The sequence below is a fragment of the Salvia hispanica genome, chromosome 3 (assembly GCF_023119035.1).
Source record: "Salvia hispanica cultivar TCC Black 2014 chromosome 3, UniMelb_Shisp_WGS_1.0, whole genome shotgun sequence".
Lineage (NCBI taxonomy): Eukaryota > Viridiplantae > Streptophyta > Magnoliopsida > Lamiales > Lamiaceae > Salvia > Salvia hispanica.
The window spans coordinates 27,352,335-27,369,293 of record NC_062967.1 but is presented as its reverse complement, the minus strand read 5'-3'; the positions used below and the strand labels follow the sequence as shown (position 1 = coordinate 27,369,293).

At 36.2% G+C, this 16,959-nt stretch overlaps 4 protein-coding genes and 1 long non-coding RNA gene across 6 annotated transcripts; 2 read left to right on the top strand and 3 right to left on the bottom strand.

Annotated features, from left to right (window-relative positions):
- Nucleotides 1–9: 9 nt before the first annotated feature.
- Nucleotides 10–2,643, bottom strand: LOC125214904 (BTB/POZ domain-containing protein At3g05675-like). 2 transcript variants are annotated; one of them, XM_048116124.1, is made up of 5 exons: nucleotides 2,366–2,641; nucleotides 1,946–2,011; nucleotides 1,594–1,654; nucleotides 1,299–1,473; nucleotides 10–1,132 (listed from the first exon to the last, which is right to left on the bottom strand). In XM_048116124.1, exon 5 carries the CDS (start codon nucleotides 1,065–1,067, stop codon nucleotides 195–197), a length of 873 nt encoding a protein of 290 aa, XP_047972081.1. In that variant the 5' UTR covers nucleotides 1,068–1,132; nucleotides 1,299–1,473; nucleotides 1,594–1,654; nucleotides 1,946–2,011; nucleotides 2,366–2,641; the 3' UTR covers nucleotides 10–194. The 2 variants fall into 2 exon arrangements, with proteins under 2 accessions (XP_047972081.1, XP_047972080.1); XM_048116123.1 differs by having other exon boundaries at nucleotides 10–1,499; nucleotides 2,366–2,643.
- Nucleotides 2,644–2,917: 274 nt separating this feature from the next.
- Nucleotides 2,918–4,644, bottom strand: LOC125209748 (the record flags this gene model as incomplete). Its single annotated transcript, XM_048109332.1, has 6 exons — nucleotides 2,918–3,326; nucleotides 3,424–3,469; nucleotides 3,921–4,028; nucleotides 4,120–4,179; nucleotides 4,408–4,514; nucleotides 4,587–4,644. Coding segments are annotated over 6 exons (594 nt in total), but the record flags the coding sequence as incomplete, so codon positions are not given.
- A 24-nt stretch (nucleotides 4,645–4,668) lies between these two features.
- Nucleotides 4,669–5,499, bottom strand: LOC125214906. The gene is made up of 3 exons (XR_007175182.1): nucleotides 5,357–5,499; nucleotides 4,784–4,868; nucleotides 4,669–4,683 (listed from the first exon to the last, which is right to left on the bottom strand). It is a non-coding gene; the product is annotated as an uncharacterized LOC125214906 (long non-coding RNA).
- A 658-nt stretch (nucleotides 5,500–6,157) lies between these two features.
- Nucleotides 6,158–10,198, top strand: LOC125214905 (probable ethanolamine kinase). The gene is made up of 11 exons (XM_048116125.1): nucleotides 6,158–6,343; nucleotides 6,760–6,851; nucleotides 6,986–7,092; nucleotides 7,271–7,376; nucleotides 7,491–7,613; nucleotides 7,734–7,825; nucleotides 8,577–8,661; nucleotides 9,161–9,266; nucleotides 9,367–9,433; nucleotides 9,694–9,786; nucleotides 9,867–10,198. Exons 1-11 carry the CDS (start codon nucleotides 6,219–6,221, stop codon nucleotides 9,984–9,986), a joined length of 1,116 nt encoding a protein of 371 aa, XP_047972082.1. The 5' UTR covers nucleotides 6,158–6,218; the 3' UTR covers nucleotides 9,987–10,198.
- Nucleotides 10,199–15,374: 5,176 nt separating this feature from the next.
- Nucleotides 15,375–16,784, top strand: LOC125210873 (E3 ubiquitin-protein ligase PUB23). Its single transcript, XM_048110487.1, has one exon. It carries the CDS (start codon nucleotides 15,430–15,432, stop codon nucleotides 16,600–16,602), a length of 1,173 nt encoding a protein of 390 aa, XP_047966444.1. The 5' UTR covers nucleotides 15,375–15,429; the 3' UTR covers nucleotides 16,603–16,784.
- Nucleotides 16,785–16,959: the final 175 nt, after the last annotated feature.

Sequence of the window (16,959 nt, the reverse complement as noted above, 5' to 3'; positions counted from 1 at the left end):
AAACATCCATTAGAAAGTAGTACTGTCAAATAATTTAAATAATCCTCAGAACTTAATGCATCAAAACTATGTAGAGTAAAAATTACACTGAAACACACACCTTATCTACATGAATTAGTACACACTGCTGTTGAATTGTCAATTGTCAATCTTACTAGAAGACTGATGCAATTCATCGAGAAAAGCCGGACTCATCATACTCTGTTAGGAGTTAGGTCGTTTCCATCGTGCAATGCCAGCCTTCGCTTGGCAACTTTCGATCTGTAGCACCACACTTCAAATGCTTCAGTCAAGTCCGGGTAGCGGATCTGTTTATTTTCAAACCACTCTGTCAAGATTTCTGCTTGGTCTGATGATGGCAATGCGAGGATCATTGACACAAACGCTGATTCCAATGATTGCCAAAGCTCGTCGTTGGATTTCAAAAGCATGTCATTGTCGTCATCAGAAGCGAGGGAGTCAACTGAGGGCTTCACGAGTCTAACGAATGGAAGCCAGACTTTGACCATTTGAAGGCGCTTCACAGTTGGCAAAATGAGAGTTCCGTACCCTATAGCTTCCAACACTTTGACAGCGATCTCAAGAACTTTCACCTGTACATGTAGTGAACTTTCTCGACACGCTTCCTCAGCAACTTTCACTATCTTTACAGATGTCTCCACCCAGGTGAGAACAAAATCACTAGAGATTTCCAACTTTGTTACTATTTGAGAAGCCCATGATAAATCATTTAAATAGGCCTGGAACAACTCAATCTTCCCTGCTTCAGCCATTGATTCTTGGAGATCACCAACCAAAGAATCCACAAGGTTAACGAATCTCATTAGTAATTTGTTGACGCATAACTTCGCTTCCATTTTGATTTCATCGTCAGCAGTTAACAGAGGAGCGTCATCATCCTCGGTCAGCAGGTACTCAAGCTGCTCCTGAGATGACACCTTCAGATCATTCATTGAAGACGGTGGAGAAGATGTGGCAAATTGGATGGCTGATATGAAAATCTTAACAACAGCCAAAGGATTGACTGGCTGCAAACGAGCAAGTACCACTTCTGCTTGGGATCCCATTCCAGGAATAACTTTCAAAATCTCTTCTTCCTCAGATTCATCCCAAGGGACTGCTTCCAAATAGCCTACACACGTGGAAACAATTTGGGGGCATACCAGATGAATCGCAACTCTCAAAATGCCAAGAGCATTCTTAACACTGCCTATATCTGCCACAGTCACATCTGAGGTGATATAGAAAAGTCTAAGAATGACAATATAATGGTCAAAATCGGATTCTTCACAATAAACCTCAACACAATTACGCGAGTCAAGAATCTGGCATGTCGGCCAACTGTCAGATAATCGGTCAGCAAAATACTTGCATTTATCTACAAGAATATGCGAATGACAGTATATCCAATCATCACGCCCTTCCTGTGTTCTAATCCTTACAACAACGTCGCTCGTTGATCTGTCACCAATCCTGCACGGCGTCCTAGATTCCTTATCCTAGAATTATCGAAACGTTGAAGCAAGAAATGATTTGCTAAGTAATTTCCAGCAAGCATGATTTTTAGCAATTTAAGCATGCAAGAGAACTCACAGATAATTCCATCCACCGATTTTCCAGTGCAAAACGTTGTAGCTTTTACGCGTTGTAATACCTGTAGCCAAACAAGAAAAAAAACATATAAATGGTTAGGAACCCAGTGATGACCTTCAAAATATTAGTCTATCCCCACAGAAAACTCATAAATTCAATGGACCAGAGTGAAAAGACCGGCAAGGAAGGAGAAAACAGCTCAACATGGAAAGCAAAAAAAATCTGAGGAGATAGCAAAAACAAGAGTTTCAAGATTCAGGCTTTTAATCATTAGTGAAGGATGCTTACAATTCAAAAAACACAACAAAAGAAGCTTGTGGAATCGATGGAAGTCAGTAGGGAGAAAACTCACAATATGAACTTTTGCTTCATCAACTTGTGCAGCATAGCGTATTTACCCTTCATTTTTATAGGAAGTCTGCACCGAGGGGAGCAATTAGGCGCATCACCTCAAATCTGATATCTTATCCACAAAAAAACTACAATTCACTAGATTCATCACATTCCAATCAACACATTCATTCGCATGCCTTCATACCACTTCACAGCATCACTGTTTGCTACTATTTCTCAACTGATAAGTGGAAATTTGTGGATAACAGATAGCTAATTTTCAAAGTACAACACTAAACTCAAGCTAAAAAGCACACAAACTTTTCCATCTCATGTAGATTCGAACATTAAGCAACGGAGAGAAATTTGGCAGATAAAATAAATAAATAAATCAAATAAAAGAGGGAAAAGATGCTGGGTTGAGCGAGTAGGGAGGTACTCTTGTAGCGTGGAGTCGCTGAACCGAGCTGAGGGCGAGAAGTGATGGTTAGGCGTCGTCCGAAAGGGAGGCGCGACTGTGCTGCCGCGCGGTTGGGTTAGACGGCGGCTGTTGGAATCGTCATGTGTGGGCGGCTTGAGTTCTCCGTCGGACAGCTGCGTTTGGTGGTCGAACGGCAAATTCTCGCCGGAGAAGAAAAGGAGAGAGAAAGAGAGAGAGTTAGGGATTTGGTTTTGTGAAACCAGAAAAATGGGGATTTCCTTTTGGATTTCAGAGGAAACATGTCTCTCAAAATTCTTTATTTTTTATAAGATTAATAATCGGTAAATACACGTTATATTTCGATTTTTCAGGTTTTAATTATTTAAAAATACATAACAATTTTTCAAAGGTAATTTTAATGTATTGAATGTGAGAATATTAATCTAAATCAAGTCTACATTTAAGCTACTCTTCCTACACCATTCCCTACTCCACCCCTCACAAACATAAAAACTCCACCCCTCACAAACATAAAATATGATGGTAGCAAAGAACTTCATCGACTTTTCATTGGATAAATAAACATAAATTTTGAATTGAACCATTACATAAGTTTTCCACTACCTTTTCTCATTCTATTTTTCCATTCTTCTTCTATTCATAACAAAATAAATACAATTTCATTACAGGTGTTTCCAACAGTTTATAAGCTATCAAGACCATAATTATTAAAGGTAGCTGAATCTTATGTATTAAGACCGGCATCAAGAGCTCATCCCGGTTTTCTTTTTCTCTTCCTCGTCAAGAAGTTTCAGCCATTTCAATCCAAGATCGCATCCTGCATTAGCAGCAATTTCAAATTGATCTCTTGCCATCTCAACTGGATCATACTCATCAGCTCCAGAATCGTTCCTCAGTTTTCTGTTTGAGGATGCTTTCTTCACATTGAATTTGGTTACTGATTCAGGAATGCGAACACCTAAAGCATTTGTCACAAAATGTTCACTAACAAGCAACAGGCGAAACAGAAAGATCTCCATGAATATACCACAGCACAACAAAAGTAAAGAGCAAACCTGCAAGGAGAAGAGATCCATAGGCTATGGCAGAAGCAGCATGACCCTAAATGAATCAAGCCAAGAAAGTTAAATAGTTACTTAACACATAAACAATCAAACCCTTTAGGTCCAAAGACATACTTCCTCCGTCCACAAAAAATAGAGCAATTTGTGTATGGCACGGGTTTTAATGTAGAATTGATAAAGTAAGAGAGAAGGAGAAAAAGTAAGTGAGAAGTAGTGTTAGTGGAATGATGTGTAGAGTTACTATTTGTTGAAAACTTTCCATAAATGAATGTGCTCTATTTTTTGTGGACGGCCAAAAATAGTAATTGTGCTCTATTTTTTGTGGACGGAGGGAGTATCTAATATTCTTATAACATGAACGATTTTAATTAAGCCACTCGAAATCATTTCAGAAACTTCTACAGGAGGCAACACACTAAGATTAGAAAGATCATTGTTTTAGAACAAATAGCAGATATGTCTAAGAAGCAGAGTTGAAGTTGAACTACCTTTTCAGATGCTCTATGGAAACACCAAATGGCGGAGGGAATGTCCTGGCTCACACAATCGCCGGTCAAGTATACAGCTCCTAAGAGATAGAGGGCATCGGGATGCAACTAGAATATCACAAATTCTAGTAAGGTTTCAAACACCTTATGTAATAGGATGAACCAAAAAATGAACTGAAAGCAGTATCACAATATATACCTGGTCAACTGCCTTCTCCAAATAATAAAAAGCTTGCTGTACCGATTGTGCATAAGGGTTCTGCCAAAATATTGCAACGACGAGCTAACAGGATTCAGAAGACTGACACCATTCTTTGGAATAAGATAAGGAAAAGGAGCAAGTGTATGCAATTGAAACTACAATTCCAATTATATTTACAGACACATTTAGCACTCCTCCTAAGGAGATGTGTTTTATCAGTAGAATTAAGTTATTAGTTACTACAGTACGGACAGACTACCATCTCATCTATACTTTTTCTCACACCTGTTTGTGTCTGAAATTTTCATGTGTTTGTTTTAGGGTGGGGGTATTTTGACTCAGTTTTGTCACGAATTGCGGTCCTGAAAAGTTGACTTGGGACTCTTGTTGCTCTGCCACATGAAATAATATCTTTGAAATCTTTCAGCAGACACTTCAACCATTCCAAGCTTAATTTTAAGTACCTTTCTGTGGATTATGGTTCAACAAATTGAAGCTATAGGGTATAGCTGCTCTAGAAAATTCAAGATGAAGGCAACATGAAAAACTATGCATTCCTCTCTGCAAAAGAAATCAAAGAGAAGCATGGTCAATATACAAAAAATAATTAACCAAGAACATAATCATATTTCATAGAATCAAATTATGAAAAAGAACTCACCCACAAATTGAATTGGGGAGAAACAGTAACTGCAGAGAGTTGCCTATAAACCGATTTCCAACGGAATACTTTGAACATTTTTCACCTATTGCAAAACCAATATGAGCAATACACTTAAGAAAACCTTTCTCACCAACTAAAATAGTAAGACATGCCTAATTACGCATATGCAAAGGGTATCTTCTGACATTACGTATACAAAAACCAAACGGAAAATTATCACTGACATACGAGTTATGCTTTTTATATTACTTCAGTTTATTATATTTCCTAAAAATATAACTGAGTGTTCATATTATGGGAGGATCATATAATCTAGGTTGGAGGAAATTACTCCTGGCCCGTTTACATTTCTACTGGATCTCTAACTAATTTAATGTCGCAGACATTTAAATTAGAAAACCGAATTGCAATTCTCCGTTTGTAAGCAAGAGAGATTGGAATACAGAATTCAATTCTAGTTAGAAAGTCTAAATGAGAATCAGATAACAGCCAAAACAAAAAACCAAAATGAAAATTGTATTCACATAAACGAATAATCAGCTAATAGCATAAATGCGAATCAGAGAATACAGTTTGAAGACAGACGGCGGCGGCGTGGAGGAGACACGGCTGAGACGGCTGCGAGCTGAGAGTTTCTGAATTTGGGGGTTTTAGAAGGGGGTGGATCCTTTGCAGTTTTAAAAATCACAGCACCACATGCTGTGTTTAAAACGCACCACAAATTGAATAAAACGCAGATGAAAAAGTGGGCAATGAAGGATATGAAGTGTAAGGATTGCTTCTTTTTTTTTATTGACTGTATGGATTTCATGGTTATAATTAAACCGCAATCTTAATTGTTAATGAGTTTTTTCGTAAACTAACATTTTTCATAATACTATAAAATATTTTAGTATACGTTTTTTTTGGTTTATATTTTTTTTTGTTTTACACTTTTTACTTTTTTTTTTGTAAAACACTTTTTCCATTAAATACTCAAAGCTAATCATTTTATTGTAAAACTAATAGATGGTGTAATGATCAGAGTTTATATATTTAATTGAAATTTATATTGTTTTGAGTATTAAAGTGAAAATAAAAAATTGTTAAAAGGAAAAGATATAATGTGTATGCAAATTAAACGTGTTTGTGAAAAAACGCGGTCGCAAACCTCATAAGCTTATTTTGATCTTAATAATAAAGCTAAACAACAATTGAAGTTAATAGTTGAAAATTGTAAAGACTACTTTTTCATCAGTTTTTAATTCAATGTGTGCAGCGTGGCGCGTAACCCAGGGGCATTTCTGTCATTTGGGTATTAGGGATTGAAACAAAATGAAAACCGCCTTCCTTTCCCGGGTTGCATTATTCATTTGATTTTGGATTTTTTTTGGAAATGATATAAAAATCCTTAACCGTCGTGGAGTTCAGATTTTGCGATTCTTCTTCATCAATGGCGACGGCGGAGAAGATTTGGAACGCCACGGAAGTGGCGGGGACGCATAGCTCCGACATTCCGTCGTCCTCTCGCACCATCGACCACTCCCTCTCTCTACCGGAACTGAAGCCTCGCATCGTGTCAGTATTTTTGCCTCTCTTCCTTACGTTTATGTTTATTATCACCGTTTTGGAATGAGCTGAATTTCTTTTTCTTTTTTTCGTGTTTCCTGCTCAACGCGGAGGTTTTGGTGTATGTTGCAGCTGTATACGCAGCATTAAGTTCATGTATTTGTAGCAACAGTGTTGCTTTGTTCGTATTGTTGAATGATTGTTTGATTGGGCTGCAGAGAGGTGCTAGTTAATGACTAAATTTATACTCTGTTATGTTTCCTCTTTTGATTATGTGTTACTTCGTCGACTGTAGTCTACGAAGACTGCAATTATAGTCTATTCAAGAAAGGAAGAAATCAATCTAAATCAACCAAAAATTAGCTATCTGGTTGTGAATCTTGTGATTCATTTCACTTACCTTTTGAGTAAATGGTTCTTGGCAGGGAGCTTTTCAGAGATTTATTCAAACAATGGTCGAATTTGGATGAGTCGGATTTCTCCCTTGAGACAGTATCTGGTGGCATTACAAATCTGTGTGCGTATCTTTTTCTCTTCCAATAACAATCTTAGTGTACATGTACATGTGTAGTATGAGGAAATCTCATCGAGCTGCTTCTTTTGGAAAATGGTGTCTTAAAAAGAATCTTGAATTTTCTTCTGTTTCGACAGTGCTCAAGGTGTCTGTCAGACAAAGAGATGGAAATTCTGTTAGTACGACAGTCAGATTATATGGTCCAAATACTGAATATGTTATTGATCGCCAAAGGGAACTGCAGGTATGCTATGGTATTTCTGGGGAAAAAGATATCTTCGTTAATTACTTCACTAAACTTGCAATGACTAGAATGAGTGAAACCGCACATTATGGTGCTTCTTTACTTAAACCCTACTGTGTATAATTCCTTTCCTTTTTAGTTAAGTCAAATTATATATGAATCCTCATACTATCTTTAGGCTATCCCATACCTCTCGGCTGCTGGATTTGGTGCCAAGTTACTAGGTGTTTTTGGGAATGGAATGGTGCAATCGTTTATTGATGCTCGTACACTTACTCCATCAGGTAAGCACCTTGGACCACCTATCTATCAGAAATGGGCATTACCTCTCTTTGATAAATCCTCTCCTTTTGATGGTGTTCTTTCGCTTCAGGTTAACACTAACCTTCTGTTTTCAGATATGCGAAAACCAGAGCTTGTAGTAGAAATCGCTAAACAGCTGAGAAGATTCCATGAGGTGGAAATTCCTGGTTCTAAAGAACCCCAACTGTGGAATGACATCTCCAAGTTCTTCTCAAGAGGTAATCTATGATTATCTTTCTAGCTAAAATGTAGTTCTAGTTTCCTATAGCCTGATTTAGTTTCGTCTTGACTGTTTGTTTGGCTTCACCTTTTTTTTATTTTCATCATCGTGCATGCAGCATTGACCCTCAAGTTTGATGACAGCGTGAAGCAAAAGAAGTATGAGATGGTTTCGTTTGAAGAAATTAATCAAGAAATCAATGGCCTCAAGGTGGTCTTTTGCCTGTGTCCCGCATAAATTTGTCCTTTTAGTTCAAAAATTCAATAGATGATATCTTAAGCTCATCTTGTTAGAATCCAAAAGTATCTTAAAAGTCATGGTATACTTTTTGCTTCGCTAACTATATCATGATGGTGGGAGAGGAATTTGTCTTGTTGCTTTGCCCTTCTATTATCATAGTATTACTTATTTTTTTAAAAAGAGAGAGCAGCTACTTGATTTTTTATTTCATTTAAAAGTTTATTGCTTGAAGCCTTGTAATTCAGTACACCCTTTGCTTTGAAGCTTTGAATGACAAGGTGTACTTTGTATATCTATTGTCTTCTTTTTATTTGAAAATTCAGTTATCTTCCAAATAGTTTTGTAAGATGTGCTATGTATGTCTACTGCCTTTCTTTTATCATAAAATGCAGTTATTTTCCAAATTGTTTTCTAACTATATTTGCTTGGTAACTCTGGAATTTCTTTTGTATCGTTGTGAATAGAAGAATAAACCGAATGTGATGAAGTGTTGTTTGCTAGCGATTTCTCCATTCTTTATTTTCCAGATCAGGAGTAGCCAAATGCAAGGAAAATCCCTGATATACTTCTATGGTTTAAATTTCACTTTGGTCAAAAACACTTTTTTATTGTTTAAAATCCTGATGAAGTCTTGGAAAATCCTGATATACTTCTATGGTTTAAATTTCACTTTGGTCAAAAACACTATTTTATTCATAAACTAAATATGTTTTTGGTACAGGCAATGACAGATCGTTTTAATGCTCCCGTCGTATATTGTCACAATGATCTGCTTTCTGGGAATTTGATGCTTAATGACAATGACGGTACATACCATGCATAAATTTCTATATGAATTATTCTCTCTTGCTTGCTTGCTTGGGTATGGGTAGTTTGGAAAATCTTTGGGCTGTGTTTTAGATTATCCTTCTCTATTTAAACATAGGTGAGTACTGTGGTGCAAATAAATACAAGAATGATTTGTACAACCTTAAGTTATTTGTACTTGTCAAGTCATATGTTTTGTTTATATACATTAATGGTGCTGAACATTTCCATAATTAGATTTCATATATGGGAAAAAGATCTTGAGATTGAAAAATAAAATAAAACTGGGAATTTTTGCTACCATATATGGTACTAGTAATTCATTTCTCAGTGAAGCTGTGAAAACTCCGGGAAATGAAAACTCTTTCCTGGACAGTTTTTTGTTTTTTTTGGAGGAAATTTCTTGGACAGTATGTAAGCTATTATCAGCTGCTTTTATCATATCCCTTGGTATATTTCATTCTTCTTGACCTCCCATGTATCCTTGAAAATTTTCAGGTAAACTCTACTTCATCGACTTTGAGTATGGATCATACAATTACAGAGGCTTTGACATTGGAAATCACTTCAATGAATATGCTGGCTACGACTGTGATTACAGTTTGTATGTTCTGTCCTCTCTAAACAACAAGCTAAGAGTCACTTTTCTCTTTTTAGGCTGATTAAGATACGAAGTTTTACTGTTGAACTTTTTCATGTCTCAGATACCCAAGCCAAGACGAACAATTCTTCTTCTTCAGGAACTATCTAAGCCCTGATAGACCACATGAGGTACATGAAAACTTATATTACATCGTATTCATACTACATAGAACAAGAACCTCATGAAACTTGAATTATCTCCAGTTTTTTTTATATATTTTTCTCTCTGCCTTCTCGGGAATGAACATAACATCTTGAGTGAATTTGCCTGTGAATTGTACTTATTCAACCTTGCTTATTGGGACAATGAGCTCAATATGAGCATGATGACTTATGCATGACTTCCCAAGTTCATAATCTAATAGCAAAAACGGCGGAAAAAACTTCAGGTTTCCATGGAGGCGATTTCTGCTCTTTACGCTGAAACAAATGTTTACATGCTAGCTTCACACCTATACTGGGCACTGTGGGCTTTAATCCAGGTACTGATGATTCTCATATGCACGTATCAATTCGAATGAGTGCAGTAATTGGTATGACAATTTCGTCTTGTTTCTGACAGGCAAAAATGTCTCTGATCGATTTCGACTATCTGAGTTACTTCTTCCTACGCTACAACGAATACAAGAAGCAGAAGGAGAAGTGTTTTTCGCTGGCACACTCATATTTTCAAAGTCGCTAAATGACTAATTCTACCGTGCAGCATGTTGCCATGTACTGATGTCGTTGTAAAAATTTTGGTTGCGGATTCTGTTGTACTTGGATGAATGAAGCTATGTTTGTGGTGTTGTTATACCACCTTGTGTGAAGAAAAGATCCACGGAACGACTCCATTGTTACGAAAAATGAGTTGCTGCTTATCAATGCCAGTGATGTTTTCTGTGTTGCTAGTTATTCTGGTGTTTCTTCAACGATTTTTTCCTTTTTCTTTTTGTTTTTTTAAGGTCTGCAATAGGCAAATGATTATTGTTTTATTCATTGTTATACTTGCATTGTGTTGGTTCTGATTTTTTAATTTCACAATTCAAATATGTTGCGAATTCTTTTACAAATGACAATGAATGGTGACTACACATCAGTATGAAATCAATACGAACATAGCTCGGTGACACGATTTTGTTGATATTGCATGATATGATAATAATATGATAAATTGACCAACTACAAATACGTAATTAATTCAAAAATGTTAGTATTGAACACTATCCTTATAAATTTCGTTGTTTTCGTGTCATAGGACACCATTTTTTATATTTTGATGGCGGGCGATGGTAATTATTTTACAATTGTATTATCTTAAGTCTATCAGAATAAAATAAAAATCTAAATAGTTACTAAAATAAAGTTGCAATAAAAGAATCAAACGGTTGAAATTGTTCTTCTAGACTATCGTCATTCATGACGTCACTGCAATAACATATTAAGTGGAAGAGTGCACATATGTGATTATGTTCTCAATCCCATTAATAACGAATTAAAATCAAAATTAATTAAATTCGTAAATATTATGAATGTATAGTTCTAGTTTCACGTTTTGGTCGTATTTTAAAACCCAATAGTGGCTACATCATTGAAAGAGGAGGCAAATCATTAATAATTCTAGATGATCTCATGTGTTTTTCGACACTTACTACTATTTAGATAATACTAATATAATATTCACATTTTAAATAAATATGAGGATTAGAATTGTCCACCTCGTAAGTGCTTGCGTGTAACATGTAGGGCCATAGATTCGTTCTTGTCTAAAAATGATGTTAAACAAGTGGTTCCAAATTATGACAAGCTAAGTGCGCGTAATTAAATAAATTGTTGGAATCAATAATGGAATCAAGAGATTCAAAACAAGAAAAGAATAGAAACAGTAATTCCACGTAATATAACACATGTTTATGGCCACCGGCGCTTACTTTGATTCTAAACCACAATTTCAACTTTGCAACCTTAATTTTGTCCTATTTTTGTAAAACTAGTCTAAACTCATTAATTAACTTAGAAAGTCTATCTAAGTTCTAACCATATTTTATTCCATAATTTTATTAAAATTTGGCACGAATTTTAGTAAAAAACGATGAGACTCATATAAAAAATGAGTTGTATAGTATAAGTAATGGCACCCGCAACATAGCCACTGCGGACACACTCGAATCGTGGATGCATTGCATGTCGAGGCATGCAAAAAATATTGATGTGATGCTTTAAAAATGGAGTTGTGGTTGGATATAGTTAATAATGAGGTTATGTTGAAAATAACCTAACGGCGAAAGAAATGTATTATGAGTGAAGAATGATTTTCACTGAAAATAGGCGAATAATTATAATATAAAACGAAAATGATAAAAAAAAAAAAAATTCTATTGTTTATAAATTGAGGAAAGTTATAGTAATCTCGACATCGACTCAAAAATAAGTTGTTAGAATGTCACAAACCTAACTATCTTTGAGTTGACCGGACTTTTACTTGAGTTAATTAAAAGATAGCTCACGACTATTTAAAATAGCTAACACTTATTTTAAGTACGAATATTTAGTTTGAAACATACAAAGTACAATGCTTAATTTTAGAAGTATTATTGAATAAATAAATGAAGTGAAATACTCAATTTCTTGATTTTATAGAGTATAAATTAATTCTAGCAATTTTGCTTTTTTTACAAATAAAAATGCTTCCGCCAAGGAAATTGGCTAGTAGCAAGTTCTATAAAAAAAAAAGAAAAAGAAAAAATGCACAATACAATCTTCCCGTTAATTCATGATGAATAATTCGTCCTAATTAAGCCTTGACTTCCATTGTCAACCCCCACTTTAAGTTGACTTTATTAAAAAAACCTTATTTAAGATTTAAAATATAAAGTCAACCTCTAAAATCGAGTTGACAAAAATTGTTAAATAGAGGTGAGGGAGCCGATTCCATGGGCTTAGTTAACTGAAACGGCCCGGCCCGAGCAGGCATAACCCAAGCAGCCAAATATGAAACCAAATTCTGACTTTTTTTTTGTTTAATTTTTTTTAAAATTTCCACTCATTTCATTTAATTGGTACCCACCATTTTTTGTCGGCAGCCAAATACATGCATCGTGATCAGAAGTAAGCAAGACTACTATTTTGTTTATTACTTATTAAATTTTGGACATAAAAATTCAAAAGTTAACACTTTAATTTTGTTTCTTCAAATCTTTGCTTAGGTGTCTCATTTTCACATTATTTATCGGGGATTCTTTATTTCAACTTAGAATGTGTATATCGATGGTATTATTTTTATATGCGTCGATAGACTTTAGTTGTTACACTTTTATTGTTGGGTATAAAACATCTTTAATTGAGTTGGAATTTATAGAGAGGCTATCTTCTAGTAACTAATAAGTAATTGGTATAAAACCTCTTTATTTGAGTTGGACTTTATATAGAGGATAACTTCTAGATTCTAATAATGTCGATATATTGTTGAGTTTTTGTTTAGATACAGTTTAAATTTTCAATTCATAGTCAGCAACCCGTTTTAATATCTTGATAGAAGTTTGGTGAGTTCAATCTAAAAATAAAATTGATGATAGGTTGACAGCAGAATTAACCCATAAAATTTATATAGTGATTTCAATTTTCACTCTGTATTGATATTGTAAACTGTGTGCATTTTATTTGTCAACAAATATATTTTCCAATTAGAGTTAAATGACATACTAATAATCTAAGCTACATTTTGGTACACATGGGCAGACACGCCTTAAAAAAGTAAGGGCTTAAGCTCCTTCAAGTTTACCACATTATTATTTTTCTTTTTTATTCTATTGTTAATTTGCCGATATTGTTGGAAGTAATCTTTTGGATAACTTTTTCCCTCTAATGGAGTGAATTCTTATTATTCACTAACAATAATCTAATTATTTTCTTTTTTATCTTATTTACTTTAATAATTATGTATTAAATCTGAATCAACCCAAAAATGACTATTTCTATAAGATGGGGGAAGTTTTTTTTTTATGTACTACATCATGATTAAGTAGGAGTATTAATTGTGATAATTTATAACACTTTTTTACTTATAATTCACACAATATTCACTCACTAAACAACTTAATTCTTCTTTAATAGTTGATGGCAAAACATCTTACCATACTAATTGTGGTTGCTAGTTTCATACTACTATTTCACATATACACAAATATGGCATATTTTTAAGAGTCTAGAGGAAGTACTAATGTAATATAATCCTATATATTAGGCCGCATGGCAGCGCAGTTGACAACAGATGGGCAGATATTGCTGCAATGAACCCGAGTTTAAATTTCACTGTTGTCGTGTAGTTGCTTCTATCTCTCAGGCATAAGTGTGAGGCCTTGGGAGATGGGTCTCTGGCAGCCAGTGGATTAAGGTCTCTCCCTTAATGGGCTACTGCGTACCCTGATTGAATCCTCTCACATGATATCGGGCCGGAGTGTGGGGACGCCAAGACAATGGGATTCACCTTTTTGTTGCAATAGTCCTATTAATTTGAAACCCTAGATTCATGCGCATGCAACAGAACACTTAGACCATCTCCAACCATTACACTAAACTCAAACTTATTTTAGTGTAAATATCACACTAAATATTGATTTTGCTCCAATCATTTACACTAAACTCAAACCAAAAAGAATATTCTCCACTCACTTACTTTTTATACTTTTGCAATCATATCTATATATTTTATCTAAATTGCACACTAATCCCACAGCAATTTGTCAATAACTTTGATTAAATTAAATTATATCAAATAACATATAGACTTATTAATTAATATGACTATATATAAAATTTATTGTTTATTACATAAATATAATATAATTAAAAAACGTGTAATTTTAATTATTAATCTTTCTGGTTTTTTTTCGTATTTAGCTTATTAATTAATACTCCATCCGTCCCGCTTTAGCAGTCCCATTGACTTTTCTGCACTCGTTTTATAAAAATGATAATAAATAGTTAAAGTGGGAAAATAATAAAGTAAAAAAGAGAATAACGTAGATAAGACTAACTTTTAAGTTTATTGTATCTTCTTAATCTTATTTTATTTAGATCACGTATCTTTTTATGCATATTTTTTATTAGGTTGTGTCTTTATATTTTTATTCTTAATCATATTTTAGATTTTTAGTGTTTGCTTTTGAATTAATTTTTATATAAAAAAAACGTGTATAAGGAAATGGGTCAGCCCACTAATCAATAATTATATAACATTAATAGATTTATTTAGGTTTTTATTTGTTATCTTCTTCTCCAACCTGCCGTGTGCGTATTTTACTGAAGTACTGTAAGTTTTTTCCATCCTTTCCTTCTTGCTTTTTCATTTCTCTACCTGCCTTTGTTCGTTTGATAAATGTAAAATGATTTGGACTTGAATGCAATAAATCAAAATCTAAAAAGGTTTTTGGTATAGTTTTAGTGTAAACCTAAAAATATGTATTTTTTCATCAAAAAACTATAATTGGATTGGTTTTGCTGTACTATTGGAGATGTTTTCCTACTGCATTTTAAGTTTTGCAGTACTGTTGGAGATGCTCTTAGACCATCTCCAACCGTACACCAAAACTCATTTTTGGTGTAGATAATTTCTCCAACCATACACCAAACTCAAACTCATTTTTTGGTTTTTCAATAGAATAACACCAAATTTGGTGTTTACGCTAAAATTTTGTTAGACAAATACTTAAAAATGGTGTAAACTTAAAGATGATGTAAATGATTAGAATAAAACTACTTTTTAGTGTGAGTTATACTCAAAAATGAATATGAGTTGGCGTAAATGATTGGGGATGAGAAATGGGCTGGTGAACTCCATGCAAAGTGTAATAATTCGAGTGAGTGATACAATAACTGTAAATAACTAAATTTAGCAGGAGCATCTATTAAAACACCACGTGCTCCCTTCCTCCCGATATACAAAGTCAAACAATCATCTCTGACACCATCTCACCTTTGAAAAGTCCTAAAACACACAAGTACAACCAATCTCCAGCAACACACAATTTTCCCGTGTTTTGACTTTCACAAACGTTGAATCCCTCCCATATATAAACCCAACTCCCCCAATTCCATCCCTCATCAAAATTCAATCAATCTCAAAACCCTAATCAAATTCTCCAGCAATGGCGGATACCGAAATCGAGATCGAGATCCCATCCTACTTCCTCTGCCCAATCACCCTCGCCATCATGAGAGACCCCGTCACCGTCTCCACCGGCATCACCTACGACCGCCACAGCATCGAGAAATGGCTCTTCACGCAGCAAAAGACCACCTGCCCCGCCACCAAGCAGCACCTCCCCTCCCTCGACCTCACCCCCAACATCACCCTCCGCCGCCTCATCCAGTCCTGGTGCACCCTCCACGCCCTCCAGCGCCTCCCCACCCCCAAGCCCCCCCTCACCCGCCCCCACCTCCTCCGCCTCCTCTCCTCCGCCGCCCACTCCCACTCCCTCCAATCCCTCAAATCCGCCGCCGCCGAGAGCCACACCAACCGCCGCATCATGGCCGCCGCCGGCGCCCCCGAATTCCTCGCCTCCTTAATCACCACCCCCGCTGCAGAGGATGCTCTCAGCCTCCTCTGCGCCCTCCAGCTCCCCGAATCCAGCCTCAAACCCCTCTCCACCCCCAATTTCATCCAATCCCTAACCCTAATTTTACAAATCGGCAGCTACGAATCGCGATCCTACGCGATCAATCTCCTCAGATCCATCACCGAAATCGCCGATCCGTCAACCCTCACATCCCTAAACCCCCAATTCTTCACCGAAATCGCTCAATTTCTGAAATCGGATGACATCACGAGAAAGGAGAGGAAATCGGCTTTAAAAACCCTAGCCTCCGTCTGCATTTGGGGGCGGAATCGAGTGAAGGCAGTCGAGGCCGGAGTTGTATCAGCGGCGATCGATTTACTGCTGGAGACGAGCGAGAAGAGGATGTGTGAGATGTTGATGGGGGTGGTGGAGGTGCTGTGCCAGTGCGCGGAGGGGAGGGCGGAGCTGGTGGGGCACGCGGCGGGGCTGGCGGTGGTGTCGAAGAAGATACTGAGGGTGTCGGGGGCGGCGAGCGAGAAAGGGGTGAGGATACTGCAGGCGGTGTCGAGGCACTCGGCGACGAAGGCGGTGGTGGCGGAGATGATGCAGAGCGGGGTGGTGGGGAAGCTGTGCTTGGTGGTGCAGGTGGATTGTGGGGTGAAGATAAAGGAGAGAGCGATGGAGATTTTGAAGGCGCATGCCAGAGCCTGGAGGAATTCACCTTGCTTGCCTTACCATTTTATCTCTTCTTATCCCTCATGAAAAATGGACTATAATTATTGGATCCATGCAAATTTAGGTTTTTCATTTTTTTTAATTTCCATGTCAATAGTTGGATTTTTGGAGTCATAGAATTTGTACACGAGGGGCAGGAACTGCCCATTTTAGTTACATTAATTAGTTGAACAATTCTATAAGTATCAAGATTTCAGAAATTCGAAACATACACACTTCGGTTGTGATCTTATAATTTTTTTGGCTTTTCATATCCTACATTTAACAGTCAAGCAATCAAATTAAACTTTTACAAGTTACAAGCATTAAGTTAAAATATTGGAGCATTTATGCAAAGCTATTCCCACTCACTTGATAAGACGTTTCTCCTCCAAATTGATGGTT

Bases quoted from the DNA above. Each gene is read 5' to 3' on its own strand.
- LOC125210873 (XM_048110487.1), top strand. From the start codon at position 15,430: ATGGCGGATACCGAAATCGAGATCGAGATCCCATCCTACTTCCTCTGC.
- LOC125214905 (XM_048116125.1), top strand. From the start codon at position 6,219: ATGGCGACGGCGGAGAAGATTTGGAACGCCACGGAAGTGGCGGGGACG. The intron at 8,662-9,160 runs GTACATACCATG...GAAAATTTTCAG, and splicing joins GATGCTTAATGACAATGACG to GTAAACTCTACTTCATCGAC. The intron at 9,267-9,366 runs GTATGTTCTGTC...TTCATGTCTCAG, and splicing joins TACGACTGTGATTACAGTTT to ATACCCAAGCCAAGACGAAC.